Source organism: Sesamum indicum, linkage group LG3 (assembly GCF_026168435.1).
Source record: "Sesamum indicum cultivar Baizhima isolate 11 linkage group LG3, ASM2616843v1, whole genome shotgun sequence".
NCBI lineage: Eukaryota > Viridiplantae > Streptophyta > Magnoliopsida > Lamiales > Pedaliaceae > Sesamum > Sesamum indicum.
In genome coordinates, this window is record NC_142659.1 from 29,107,470 (window position 1) to 29,122,668 (window position 15,199).

Consider the following 15,199-nt stretch of genomic DNA (forward strand, 5'->3'; position numbering starts at 1 on the left):
ACCCTTTCTATTTAGAAACGGTGATTAATGAAATCAGAAATGTCATTTGGATAAGATAATTAAAATTTATATTAATTGATGAATTAAGCTTTTTTTCTTTTTTGTTTAATAAAATATATTGATTTATATACTTTGCTATTATTTACAAAATACTTTAAAATAAAAAAAAATATTTAGAAATGGGGGTGGGAGGGGGACGGAAGGATGGAGAGAATGGCATACGCCTCACTGCTGCTACTACTAGTAGTAGCAGCAGTATTAGTAGGGTTGGGAATTTTGTCGTCTTCCACCCCCACTTCTCTCCTTTTTCTCTCTCTCTCTAAAATGAAATCGCACATCATCAACCTTTCTTTCTTCTCTCTCATGAAAAATAATGTCAACAACAAACCCCTCTAAATGCTCTCCAGCCTGGCTTAGTCAACATCCCTCCTTCACTTCTATTTCATATTAACTTCCAAAACGGTCGGTGATTTGGATCCCCCCCTTTTATTTTTTTTCTTTTTTAGTAATACAATTTACAAAATTATTATTATCTAATTATGAATTTAAATAATTATTTTATGGTTTATAATAATTTTTTAAATAAAAAGGAAAAAATTAAAGTAATAATAATGGAGATATGTTAGAGAGAGAGAGAGAGAGGTGTGGCGTTTGGGGGACGCGTGTGCAGTGCCAGCTGTGCGTTAGTAGGTTACTAACTGCTCTATTTCTCTCTCTCACTCACTCTTTCAACCGGTCATCTCTATCTTCTTCCTTTACTTCCTTCCTTCTTAATATATAAATTCCGCCTCTTCACTCTATTTCTCTCATTACTAAGCCCCCCATATCCAACCGCCTTCCCCCTCCTTCCTCTGTATATATTTATACACACACACACACACACACACACACACTTGTATCTATCTCTGCACCAGTAAAGGAAGACGACTCTCTGGATCTGGTTTTTGTTTAATCTTGCTTCTTTTCTTTAATGGCGTCCACGGACCAGAAGAAGGAAACCGATCGGATCAAGGGGCCCTGGAGTCCCGAGGAGGATGACCTCTTGCAGAGGCTGGTTGAGAAGCACGGCCCCAGAAACTGGTCTTTGATAAGCAAATCCATTCCCGGTCGCTCCGGCAAATCCTGCCGACTCCGCTGGTGCAACCAGCTTTCGCCCCAGGTGGAGCACCGAGCTTTTACGCCCGAAGAAGACGACACCATTATTAAGGCCCATGCTAAGTTTGGGAATAAGTGGGCCACCATAGCCCGCTTGCTGTCCGGCCGGACAGACAACGCCATCAAGAATCATTGGAACTCCACCCTCAAGCGCAAGTGCTTGTCCATGTCCGAGGAGTTCAGTAACTTCGATCCTGAAGCTCACCCGCCGCTCAAAAGATCCGCCAGCGTGGGCCCGGGTACCAATATCTCTGTTTCGGGCTTTTGCTTCAACCCTGGTAGTCCTTCCGAGTCCGCCATGAGTGACTCGAGCCAGTCTGGCCAGCATGTTTACCGGCCAGTTGCTAGAACCTGCGGCATCTCCCCGCAAGACGTACAGCCTGACCCCGTTACATCGCTCAGCCTTTCCTTGCCCGGTACGGAACCGAATCAGAAGACAGCTACAGAACCGCACTTTAAGCCCACATCTACCCCCAATCCGGAACTTACAATGGAGCCAACTCTAAAACCCGAATCCATCCAACCCAACCACCCCACCCAGATTATCCAATCGCACCCACCGCCACCGTATGTGGCCATGCCACCACCGCTGCCAACTCAGCATTTTAACCCAGCAGCGACACAAGGGGTGCCGGAGAAGCAGTTCTTCAGCGCAGAGTTTCTGGCTGTGATGCAAGAAATGGTGAGGAAGGAGGTGTGGAATTACATGGCTGGAATTGAACAAAACGGCTTCTGCATGCAGAGTGAGGCCATCAGGGATGCCGTCGTCAAGCGAATCGGGATAAGCAAGATTGATTGATTATGAGTAACTAGTGAGTGAATGAATGAGGCGGCGTCGATCAAATCAAATCATGGGAAAAATGCTTACTGGGTGGAAAACAGAGAGATGGTTTGGGGCTCTTTTGTTAATTTCTAGTTCCAATCTTTGGTTCCGTAGGAATAATTTTGGGATAGTGTACAGATGGGGGAGGCGGAGGCGGACGAGGATGAGGAATAGCAGCAGCTATATCTGCAGCCAAGAAATTTAATGTCAAATAGAAAAAGCAATGGAGAGATGATGAACTTCTACTGCTTAGGCAATTCATTAATTAATTAACTACCTTTTTGTTCTCTAGAAACTAATTAATTAACTACTACCAACACCATTTCACGTTTGAATTTGGATGTAAGAAAAGAATGATATGAAAGTTTTCACATTACGTACTCAAGTTGGACATCCATGAGGTATAAGATAGAAAAGATGATAGATTGATTGAATGGGAAAAAGAACTGTACAAGAAGGTCCCCGATTCATTTGCAGTAACATACAATGGGAAGGTCTGCAACTTAGAGTTGAATAATGCAGAAAGATGAGCATAAGATGCCGATTACCAATTCCTTACACGGACTTTTGACTTAAAGCATAGATAGATATGAAGAGGAGGTGGAAGAAGATATCTCAGTTATCTTCTCTCTTAACAGCAGAGTCGAATCCCTCGTAATTCGACTGGAAAAATGCACTTTGGTTGCTCTGCAGGAATCTGTATTACAAAGATGGGAAGTTAGCAGCCTATGTTAAACATAAGCAAGACACGAAAAGTGCCAAGGAAAAAGTAAAGAGTACATCAGTATAATAGGAAATATGTGCATCGCTACAAAAGTGTACACTAACTGATAAGATCAGTCTGTACTTCTATGAAAAGTTGAAGACCGGACCAGCTAAGTTTAGGGTTTGATATTGATCGCTGAAAAGTCATCTGGGCTCTATAAGTTAAGCATAGTCAACCAACCATCAAAACTTCTTTCCAGTTATGCAAGTGTGAATTCCAATTCGTTTGAGTTCATTTGGTTAGTTAAAGGACCAGCTTACAAAAACATCAAGCTACTTCAGATCAGGTCCGGTACCTACTTCAGCTTGACTTTTGTAGAATTCAATCAATGCTCGTTCAAACCGACTCATTTCAGACAGTAAAATGAGCTGAAATGCAATTAATTTCAAGCTTGATAAAATTCAAACAAACTTGAGCAGTTTCTTGTTCAGATAAACTCCATGTCTTGTCACTTGTCCTGGCCCTTTTTACTTCTATGACCTTCTAGAAATAGGACAGGTCTGCTTCAGTGAAAATCCTAAGACTCAACTGTAGTGGTTAACGGAAGTCGTTATGCGCGAGCTTCTATAAGATCAAACTGTCGATGAAACGAAATAAAGGAGATACACTATCAAAAACGACATGCATCAGGTTATACGGGGAAAAAGAATAGTAAAAACAAGTTATTTTGACAGTAAAATACATTAAGAGAATGAGATCATCACACCTGAGGAAGTCGTGCAATCGCTGCTGGAGCTCCGTTAGCGTCTCCATTTCAATCGGAATAGAGGAGAGCATCTCCGGCAATTTCACTGGATATATGAAAAACATTGTTTATATACTAATGTAAAGCGGAGAGCCTGAGTTCAGATCCAAATACTGATACACAAAAAGTCGTTTCTATCACTGACATGTCATAAATATCATGTGAATTCACTGTTTAGATAAGGTAATACTGGCAACTGAATTACACTGAAACAGAGGGTGAATACACAGAAGAATTGATAAGCTTATCTACATCTGGCAAAGAATGAGAAAAGTAAAATGAGATCATGATTTCTTATTTATGCACCAATTAAAATGGCCATAGGCACTGCAATAACTAAATATCTTCGAGTTTATATGAAAATTTAGAAGTGGATTCATTTTATAACGAGCAAGAGTACTGAAAAGAGTTGAATAATTGAACCAGCGGCCAATATGCTGATTTAAAAGATGGTGGACATTAAGCAATCACCCCTTACGTGCAAGTCTAAATGATAAGATGTGGGAGGCATTCAACAAATTTTGTGAAAAAGGGTTGTAAGTTTAAGCATATGCCTCAGCTCACAAGTGTCTTTACTGACTGACTCGTGGCCTCTTTTAGTCAGTTTTGCCAGGAGACGGACCTTGGGTGAATTTTGTTATTGCCTTTGAAACCTTGGTGATCACATAAGTTCAAGGCATTCTTATGTAAACAAGCAACACCAGGAAGAGTTTGATTAACCAAATATCTTAAGAATCGATCACCTACAAAACACTATAGAACAGGAACTTTAATAAGGCTGTCCAAATATAGACTTAAGCATACCAAAGAGTCTTAGTAGATGCTCAGCTCCATATACACCCGAAGGAGAGACATTATCAGCAATCACTTCTTCATATTGCTGACGTTCATGTTTGTAAAGGAGCATTGCTGGTAACGCTTTGTCAAAGTAACAGCGCAGCCCGTTGACAATATCTACAACTGTCTCAACTATCCTTCACCATCAAAAATCATGAAAGAAAGATTAAGAGCTAAGTGATAAAGAACCAAACCAAGCATCTAACAATGCTTCAAGAGACAATAATTTGAATACTTAAATTATTACTTCACTTGACCTTGGAGTCACTTCTTCTCATGACATTCCTATTGACTGAGTTCTGTGTTTTAATTCTACTATGCACCCCCCTTCCCCAACCCCTTTTTCTTTCTGAATTTCAAACATCATACGAAATTTGTTACTGTAGTAAAAGTAGGAAGCAAAAAATTTAACAGAGAACAATATGGATATAGACTAATTTTCAAGTAAAGGGAATGCATAAAAGATAAGCTAATAATATGGACTTACATGCCATCTTTCTTCACCCTGTAATCAAAGTACTTGTTTAGTATCTCATAAACACTAGGAGAACGCGGAAGTTTGACTGACTGCAAGAAACGTTTTTACAGTAAAAGATTACCTCGAATTAGCTATTGATGATTTATACACCCATATGCAGGCAAAATTCATATATTTAGAAGTTTCCAAACAGAGAAAATATGGTAAGCAGAAAATATAAAATAGAGATGATTGAAAATACAAGATCTGCTGCACCATTTTTGAGGTGCGACACGTAGGCAGTTTAGCTTGCATCATGTACCTGGCCCAGCTGATTTATACATTCGTGGTCATCAACAAGTTGTTTCTTCAAGGTAGACGGAATTTGGATGTTTACAAGCTTTTCCAATGGAACACATACCTCCTACCAAATAGAAAGGATATAAACTTCACTGAAATCTTCAACCAAGTAAACCAAAAGAGTACGCAATGTGACAGTAAATTTTATCCAAATAGCATAAAAACAACCAACATCAAGTTAACGACTTGAATAAGACCACCAAAAGCTAAGTAGCTTTACAGCAATTTAATGAAACATCGATAGCATTTCTAGTTTCTGAGATCTTTCAGTTTCTAAATGCCAGTCTGCTAGTTTGATTCGAATGTTGCAGAACTAGCTTATGTAGCAATATAAATGAGACCAGATGAGGTTATCACTTGCGACATATGAAGTTTATCGCTTAACTAAGGTCACAGAGTTATAACTTAAGTTTTTAAACAAGAGTGACATAAAAAACCATTTCAGTATAAAATCACATTATAAAACACACTACTACCATCAGTTTTTGCCTCAGTTTGAAGCAAAAAGAAGATGGAAGTTCAAAAAATTCTTTTGCATTTGGCTTAACTTAAGGATTACTCTAATTGTGATTACATCCTCAATTTTAGGATTTTTTCTTGGATGTATGGCTACAGCTACAGCTACATGCAATTTAACATCTGGGTATCAGCTTAAACATGAGAATGGTCACTCATTCTTTATCCTAGAGCTATCTTCTGCAACTCGGATATTACTCCTCAGATATTGATGAATGCTTCAATCGCAAGTAGCACGATTCCTTTATCATCTGCCAGATGGACATTTAACAGTATATGACAAAGGTCAAAGGAACCATCTCATGTATACATAACAACAAAATTGTGAGGTTGTATTTAGACATTTACTGGCCAATTCATTAGTTTGCCAGACCAGATACCAAATTCATATTGGGAAGCATGTTGTAACGTGTAAACATGGTAAGACACCAATATGCATAGGCTATCCTATGTAACATGGATAAAGAGAAAAGAAAATGCAGTTACACCTGTTACTTAGAGAAAAAGCTGACAGAAATTGCCAGTAAGAAACATTTTTAAAATATTCCTCTTGTCCAGGATTACTCGAAGCAACTTAAGATCAGCAGTATAACAGCATAAAGACAAAGTTGAAACCTGGAGACGTGGCATTGACATGTTAAAGGATGATCACACAGTTTTACCTTTTTGATGATTTCATGCTTCCGCTTCTTGCCTCTCACCCCTGCAATAGCATTGCAACCCAGAAGTCAGTTGTAAGATCTTTCGAGCAATACAAGCCAAAAAGATTTCATTATTAATGTCTGTTAACTAAAATCTTAACTTGTTCGAGACATTGAGTATTAATGTCTATTAACATTGTAAAACGCATGTTAGGCTAGACATGACTGGGTGGAAACAGATTTCTATCCAAGTGAAAGACGTGGTATGATCAGAATATCACATTAAGCCAGATTTTCATCTTAGAAGTGATCAATTTTTGTTGCAGGAACTCACATTTCACTAGAAACAGTTGATCATCACTAAACATAGAGACAGCAATTCTAACCAATAGAATTTTTAGTTTTATCTTGAGATAAACGACCAAGCTTCGCATTCTTGTCCACAGCATGCTTCTCCTTAAGCTCCTTTTGCTTACAAACATTCTCCTCAGTACGCTTTAACAGGCAATCAACACCCAACCATTCATCCCAACTGTTGAGAGCCAAAACAAGAAGTTGTGTACTTCATACAGTTATTCATCAATAGAATTAGACAGAAGAACAAATGCTTAATCCAAATTTGATGCATTTCGCTGCATAATATCATGTTCACTTCAAAGCTTTCAGAGGATTGCCTACTGAAAAAGCTAAAATCTAAAATGTCTAACTTCAAAAAATTAAAATGGACAGGATTTCTCTGAATACTTAAACCAGAATCTAGAGAACTCTTGTTATCAGAATGTACAGAGCAGATGCAAGTGCACTCACTGTTTGTTCCATCCCTGAAAAAATAGAAGGAGAAAAACATAAATTAAAATTTAATAAAATCCAGCACTTGTTACTTAATAAGTTATGCATATGAAAAATTGCAACATGTACATAAAGCTTACTGGAAACCAGAACGCAATATAATAGCTAAACCTGCTAGCAGTAGAAATTTATGAGACTATACTTACAGGATAATGGACATAATACCTCCATTCCTCCATATGAAACTCAACCTTTTGTACCTTGTCACCGAAAACAAAGCACCACATAAAAGATGGAATATGAAACCAATAGACAAGTACAGCATCCCTCACCACCGAACAATATAGTCTGTCTTGTAATAACCAGTAGACACACACAGATTAGCACTAATATATGTACTTGTGCAAATTCAGATCAATCCTTGGGTTCAGTTCAATTTACAACACTAGGAATTGAGTACAAAAACACCAACAAAATCACGAATCAAATAGAATTAAAAACTTCAAATTCATTTCATTCCACTTTCCCCACAGAATTACACCACATTTTGTTTCTAATTCTCCAGTGAATACAGTACATCATTCATACCTAAAAAGGACACTTGTAATACTCAATTGGGTTTCTCAGTAAAGAAGAACAATGGATAAGCTTACCTTGGCGTCGTACAGGCAAGGACCATGAAAAGCAAGGACCTGCTCACCTTCTTGAAAGGGACTTGCATCAACGGCTTCGTCCTTCACGGGGTTGTTGGTGGTGCCGCCGCCACAGCCGCCGGAGTTGGGTTTGGAGCTTTCTGTATCCCCAGACATGCTTTTTATTATTATTATTATTATTATTAAAAAAAAAATCCCTTCTTTTTTGTGTCGATTTATGGTCCTATGGCAGTGATCAAAGGAATTCTTTACTTGATTGGTATGGCTCGTCACATGTTAGTGGTCAGACGGAGGACAGACAGATGCACTTTTGCCATATTGTAAAAATACTTTATTCTTTTCCATAATTTATAAAATCACACATCTTATATAATGTTTTCAAAATTTATAAAATAGTATATTTTAGTTTATAAATAGATTTGTAAATATTTAACTATAAAATAAGAAGATTAAGTTGAAAAATACTTAGTAATAATAATTTTATAATTAATAATCAAGAAAGAGTTTGTGAAAATTTTAAATTAGATCAAAACAAAAACACCTTAATTATTTATTTTGTATTTCTCTTTTTCACGTAAATTTTTTAGAACTTTATTTACTAGTTGTGTAGGATCAAGCCTTAAAATGCATAGTGGGTTGAGTTAGATTAGTTGTACCTAAAATTAGGTTGATCCAATAAAAAAATAGATTGATTCAACCATGATCCAGTGCCAATTGAATTGAATTGGTATTAAGTTCACCCCAAATATCAATATGTAGGATCAGTCCAATCTTGTTTTTAGGACTGTTGGGTCCTGAATTGGGCTTAATCGGGGCTAGTGGGCCAATTCTTTTAAGAATGCGTAATTTTTATTTTATTTTATTTTTCTAAGTTGACAAATAAGTTTATTAAATTATTGAAATGCTAAAACTTTTATTTCTAAATTTTGGAATATTAATTCATCAATACTCTTTTTTTTTCGAAGTTTGTTTTTTAAATATTTTTTGGCTTATCATTGTCTAGGTTTATTGTTGTGAACTTGTTAGTCAAATAATTATTTAAGTTATATAGTTTTAACTATTATTTTTCTAGTTATTTTTTTATTTAATTTATTATTTATTTATTTCATAAAATAATTATAAATTAAGTAATTATTCAAAAAATACCTTAAATTCCAACAAACGTAAAAATAAAATTGGCCCAACCAATCGGGCTAGTTTGTAGGTCAGGCTTATATTTTAAAATTAATTTAATTAAAATTCATTTAAAAGCTCAAAACCACTTCAGGATCAATCATAAACAGCAGTGAATTGGTCTTGAACTGAACTTTTTCGGACTAATATGGACAGACGTTGATCAATCCATTGTGCACCTTAAATCAAGCGCACCTAAAAAAGTAATGTATTATTTAAGGAGAATTGGTTATTTTGTCTCCCAATCATAGTTTTATTTGAATTTTCAAACCTTGGCAGTTGGAATTACCTGATCAATCTTGATTATTTTCTTGCAATATTTTTTTCTTAAAAAATACAGTGAAAAAGGAAAAAAGACGCAATGTTGACGGCATTCCCATCCAGTCTCCTTGAGAGAATATGCAGAGAAAATGCAGTTGTGGCTTAAAAGCGGCTGCGCATGCTGAAAAGCGAAAATTGTATGGAATTCTTCGTATAACTGTATGTTGTTGTGCACCTTTTTGAGTTGAGATTCAAAGTTGGACTCCAATTCCAACACCAGCCTTTTCAGTTTTTCCCAGAATTCCAAACGTGGCGGGCACCTAATTACAACACCATCATCCCCTTTTCAAATCTTGAATATCAAACAGTCAAATTTCCAACATTTCGCCAGTCATCTTTTATTTCTTGCATGCATGCAATTCTCCGCTCTATAAATACTGCATTAAATTATGCATATCTCCATCTCATACAGTAAACCTTAATCTTCTTACCAATAACCTTAATTTGAAGATTTAGTTAGTAATGGCGAAACCTCTCACATTGCTTGTTTTTCTTCTTCTTCTCTGGTCTGTCTTCCTTCCCAACGATGCTCGTCCCTTGAGAAGTTGGGAGCATGAAAACATGGTGGACAGAGAGATGATGAAAATCTTGGAGGAATTATACGTGGAAGCAGTGAAAACTGGAGGACCGAGTCACGGTGGAGATGGACATGCAGCAACCAACGCTTTAACGCTAGGCGGAATCAAGAGATCAGGTCCAAGCCCTGGAAGTGGAAACTAGCTACTTCATCATTTTCTCAATCATTCTTTTTTATTTTTCGCTGACGTAAAAAGTTAAGAATAAAGTATAAATAGTTGGTTTGAATCGCGATGGTTCGCTATTAATCTTTGATTGAAGTTTTTAAGAGTGTTAGAATAATGTATTAATCTTGTATTATTTCATCACTTGTAAGTCTGAATATTTTGTCATTGATTTGTAGTATTATGAATGTTAAGTAAATTGGATATTCATATTATAACTTTATAATTATTTCAATTTGAAAATAAAGTTATAATTATTATTCTGCATAATCGCGTTTTACAAGTGAAAATTTAATTACATAAATACTGTATATCTTAAAAATAATTTTTGAATATTTCTCACATAATGGTAACTTAAAACCATGAAATTTACGCCCCCAGGCATAGAAAGAAGATGCACAGTACCAACACCAAAAGCAAGAAATTAAAGTTGAAGATGAAGAAAGAAGAAATTTATAAACATATATATATATATTATAAAATCTTGCCACCATCACTTTACATATCATTAATAATATATAGTATGCTGAAACAAAGTCGGACATTTCAAATTCGAACCTTCTTACACCTTTCTTCCACAGAAACAATTGGATATATAGGCATTAATGGCGGCACTCTTTGATCACTACGTGCTTCATTTCATACTTAGTCAATTTTTTCTTCATCTCATTCCCTCCTTTTTACATCAATGCCTGCCCAATATCATGTATCCAAATCCCACATTTCAATTTGAGCTCTTTTACTAGATCCAAAAAAAAAAAAAAAAATGAGCTCTTTATTTTTTATAAGGGTCCAATTCTAAAATGAGATATATCTACATATATATATGTATCCTCATATTTGGAGGAATTATTTAGGAAAAATACTTCAAAGAATTTGAAATTCATCTATACTCTATAAAATAATATTTAAAAATAAAAATTTAAGAATTTGAAATTTTTTTTGGACAGATTAATATGAATTCACGTAACTCGAGTAGGTATCATAAAAAAGAAGTTGAATGTATAAGTAAATGTTTCATTCATATTTTCTTTCAAAATTAATTTGGTAAGAATGTAAAGCTATTTTGGAGGTGGATCCAAATGCAATTAGGAGAAATTAAAACACTGATGCACTAGGAATTAAGGGTGTCCGTGTCAATCACTCTAGACCAACAATCAATTGAAATTAAGGGAAAACTTTAACTGAATTAGAATTTGGTCAGACCTGAGTCGATTTTATGGTAAGTGTAATATATTTATTATGTAATTGATATACAATTTAGAAAAATTGACCAATTATATAACAAATATTTCACACTTGCTCTATAATTAATTTAATTTGATTGAACCTGATTTGAATAAAAAAAAATTCTAAAATAAGAAGCTCACATATACTTATGGCAGAGGTGGGATTTCACAAAGTTTTTAGTTTTAGAGGACAAAAACGAAACTACACCTCTAATATCGCTTAATGTTTCCTGTACCATTCTTGGGATTATTGTCAAAGTTATTTATTTAAAACAAAAAAATATTTCAATATAATGAATGAAAATAGAAACTCAACTACAATTTGCGAAGCTCTCCTGACAACCCTAATGCAGCTGTCACAAGCCTTCTCCCTCATAGATATTTCAATAATCAAGAGCTCTTGCATTTATGGCTAGTGAAAAGGATCACATCTGTTATTCATGACTTTTTTCTTTTGCCCCTATGTAATTAAGGTGAAAGTTTCAAGAATAATATAAGATTATATATTTGAGTTTTATCGACTGTGTGGTTATTGACTATAGGAAAATTTTGTATGTTATCTAGTTTGGGACAACTTTTGAAGGGATATTTAGCTAAACTTGAGGGGAAAAAACAATCTCCAAGGAAACTAGGGCAAAAAGAGGGGCAACTTTTTTCTTCTACTGCAAAAATTGAATCCCATCCTTTTCGTATTTCTATAAGTTGAAGAGAAGTAGAAGCAACATAATGAATCATTTCTTCCACAAGTGGATCAAGTAGAGCATTTATATATTACTGTGGGAAGAATGTCTGATTTGTCTCCAGCAAAAAATACTTCACTACTGTATGCCCTATACCATTAATTTGTAGATGAGATACAAAAGTACTAATTTTTTTCTATAACTTATAGAATTAAAAATATCTATTTCATTATAAATAAAACCACCTAACTTATAAAATCAAAAATACCATTTCCCGCGATCATGATTTTAGCTCCACCAGCTACAACGTGGGCAAGATCATATTTTTTCTTGTACTTGGTTTATTTTTAACTTTTACGGAAGTGCAGTATTATGAACTTGACAGTGCATGGATGCTATTTAAATATTATATATGCCCTGCAGTATTATCAATTTCCCAAGAAATGATTCTTTCTTTTTGTGAATAAACCATAAGAAAATACATCAATTGACAAAAGATCAAGAGAGGGACGATAGGCCCCTCGAATAATGTCTCCTCTGCCCGCTTTGCATGATTATGAGCAACAAATAATTCCTTAATTCTGCAAACGCATTAGGATTGTCGGCACCAGTATGCTTCATTGGAAGCGGATCCAATTTTCTATTACAATTTTTGTTCCATTTTTTACTTTATTCAATACATATATATTATGTATATAAAATTTTTTTTTAAATAAAATATTCTTTATATACATGGAGTATTTATGTTGAATGAATTAAAAGATGAAATAGAATTTGCAATGGAAGATTTGATTTGCAACGGAAGGGATTCTATTATTATCCATTTTTTTTTTAGTTTTTGGTTGAATAATAAAAAGAATATATCAAAACAAATTTGTTTTGTTTATTCCAATTAAAAGAATTTAGTTATAAGATAACTTTTTATTAAAATTCATTAACAACTTTTTTAATTTGATTATTGTAGTTCCATCGGTACATTAAAATTTAAGTTGAATCTGCATTTACCACGCCTTATACGTTTAGTTATCTCCGGCTTACTATACACCAACACAAAGTAATAAACTATGTATCCTCAAGTATTTTACACTATTAATTCATAATACAATAATATTAATATGTATGGAGTCTGGCAACACTAGAAGAATCGAATGATCTTTTCAAAATTTTAAGGGTTAACCTGCAAATAAAAATTAGTACTTGGATATTTAAGTAAAAATAGCATCTGATAAAATAAAATAAGAAATTCAAGTAAAAATATGATATTGTGATATCATGTAATTGAAAATAGAGTGTTTGAATATGAAGAATGGAGTTGAACTTGGTGTAGAGAGTACAAAAACACAAGTGAAAAATGGAGCAAGTCTTACTATTGGAAAAGTTTAGTTAACTTAATTACCTTGTTCATTTACCTAATTTTCTATTTATAAAAGCATATTTTGAAAGATTTAGAGCCAGTTTAGTTGTGTTTTTAATGAGATTTTTTTCACTTTTATGGTGTGTAGGATATAAGTGACGTGACGACCTTGGTGTTTGGCATTGGCCGGCTAGTACAATATTTGGGCAAGAGGCAGTAGGATTGGACTGGTTGGCTTGATATTTTTGCTGTCTGTTTAGTGTGCTTGGGGTAGTAGGTTTTGGGAGGCATGATTTATTTGGTGATTAAGCTTCAAAAAATATAGTAGGTATCGGATATATATATATATATATATATAGAGGTTGTTTGCAAGAATTTGAAATAAATATTGATTAATTTATTGCTAAAAAGAGTTTCTTATTTTATTTTTTTGAACTGTTGAAATTAAATCAATTTAAATTATAATATAAACAACTTTCTACAATTTCTATGATTTATTTATAAAATTCCAAATATGTCCTTGAAAAAAAACTTTTGACTTTTTTTTTTTACTTTTAACTTCTACTTTGAAATAGTGTCGACTTTTACTAATTTTTAACTTAAAGTAAAAATAATCGCAAACACTCTGGTTAATTCTATGTTTTCAACATATAAAATAAAACTAATAATTAACTATTAAACAAGGGGCAAACTTATTTACTTGATACTGTTTGGACTTGATTGAATTATCTTTTATTACAGATTTGTTTTTATGGTAATATAACAAAAAAGAACTAGGACAGAGAACACAACAATCTCAAAAATAAACAAATACGTACATACATTGCTCCACTCAGATCTAGAAAATTTGAAGGCCGCCCAGAAAACAACGTAACAATCCAAGAAAACACTAGTTCAACAAACAAGAAAGAGGTCTTGAGAAGCACCAGTTGAGCATCGTACAACTTTTGCTGATTGGAAAAGCCAAACAAAGAGAAAAGAATACAGCAGTACAAAAAAATTCAGCTCTTTATCTCCGGCAGCGGGTAATGGCGGAGCAGCCTCTGGTGTAGGGGTGCACGGGGCCGCGCGCTCTGAAACAGTTATGGGTATAGTAGGATCTGCCGGAGCGAGGGGGGCAGGGGACCCGGTTCGCGGAGAGAGCCCCGTATGAAATGTAGTATTTCCTCGCCGGTGATTTCCAGTAGAGAGATCTGCGAGGCAACCCTTCTTCTTCTTCTTGCTCTTGAACGAGCTCGGATTCGAGATGGAATGGAGTCGGGAAATCCCATTCCACGGTCTCATTCATGGGCTGGAGGCCGGAATGGGAATCGATCTCAGGGTTGGCGGTGGGATTGCCTGAAGCGAAGACAATGAGGAGGGAGAAGATGAGAATGATGGGAAGTTTTGCTGCCATGGTGACGGAAAATGGGAATATGGAGAAATGGGTGTGTGTGGAATGGAGAATGAGAGAGGAATAGAAGGGAGAGAGAGGGGGATAGGGAGAAGATGTGGGGGAAGGGAGTCACATGGAGGAAGAAGATAATGCGCCGACGAGTAATTTAGTTTTGTCTGCTGTACAGCACCCGTTATTCCCTTGATTCACGCCCTTTCCTCTCTCCCCTTTTGTTTTCTCTCATTATTAACAATTAAAAGGTTACTCAATCTCTTGTACATTTTAAATTATCAAATATAATTGATGATACGCATCAATAATATTTATTAAATAAAAATATTCTTATCACTTTCTATATATTGTTGGGAATGATTATTACCAATCTTTTTTTTGGAGAAAAAATTTGAATATATTTTTTACTCAACTTATCATTTTATCCAAATAACAATATTCGGATATATTTCAAAAATCAAGCTATGTTTTTATCCTTTTCGATTCTTGATAGACTATTAAGGTTTCATATACCTTATCTTTATTTAATAAAATTTTAGAAAAATATTATTTATTTATTTTCAATTTATGCAA

At 34.8% G+C, this 15,199-nt stretch overlaps 3 protein-coding genes across 6 annotated transcripts; 1 reads left to right on the top strand and 2 right to left on the bottom strand.

The window, feature by feature from the left end:
- The first annotated feature begins 762 nt into the window (after nucleotides 1-762).
- LOC105159152 (transcription factor MYB73) lies at nucleotides 763-2,273 on the top strand. The gene has a single exon (XM_011076109.3). The coding sequence runs from the start codon at nucleotides 971-973 to the stop codon at nucleotides 1,952-1,954; it is 984 nt and encodes a 327-aa protein (XP_011074411.1). The 5' UTR covers nucleotides 763-970; the 3' UTR covers nucleotides 1,955-2,273.
- On the bottom strand, nucleotides 2,019-8,054 carry LOC105159153 (protein MRG1). Of its 4 annotated transcripts, XR_016064582.1 has the most exons (11): nucleotides 7,743-8,052; nucleotides 7,296-7,349; nucleotides 7,108-7,121; nucleotides 6,687-6,832; nucleotides 6,322-6,362; nucleotides 5,106-5,207; nucleotides 4,814-4,893; nucleotides 4,294-4,463; nucleotides 3,451-3,535; nucleotides 2,527-2,675; nucleotides 2,019-2,164 (listed from the first exon to the last, which is right to left on the bottom strand). XR_016064582.1 is itself a non-coding variant. In XM_011076110.3 (10 exons), the coding sequence occupies exons 1-10, from the start codon at nucleotides 7,896-7,898 to the stop codon at nucleotides 2,594-2,596; spliced, it is 930 nt and encodes a 309-aa protein (XP_011074412.1). In that variant the 5' UTR covers nucleotides 7,899-8,051; the 3' UTR covers nucleotides 2,383-2,593. The 4 variants fall into 4 exon arrangements, 3 of the variants coding, with proteins under 3 accessions (XP_011074412.1, XP_020548121.1, XP_011074414.1); XM_011076110.3 differs by lacking the exon at nucleotides 2,019-2,164 and having other exon boundaries at nucleotides 2,383-2,675; nucleotides 7,743-8,051; XM_020692462.2 differs by lacking the exon at nucleotides 2,019-2,164 and having other exon boundaries at nucleotides 2,383-2,675; nucleotides 7,790-8,043.
- A 5,981-nt stretch (nucleotides 8,055-14,035) lies between these two features.
- RALFL34 (ralf-like 34) lies at nucleotides 14,036-14,857 on the bottom strand. Its single transcript, XM_011076113.3, has one exon. It carries the CDS (start codon nucleotides 14,633-14,635, stop codon nucleotides 14,249-14,251), a length of 387 nt encoding a protein of 128 aa, XP_011074415.1. The 5' UTR covers nucleotides 14,636-14,857; the 3' UTR covers nucleotides 14,036-14,248.
- Nucleotides 14,858-15,199: the final 342 nt, after the last annotated feature.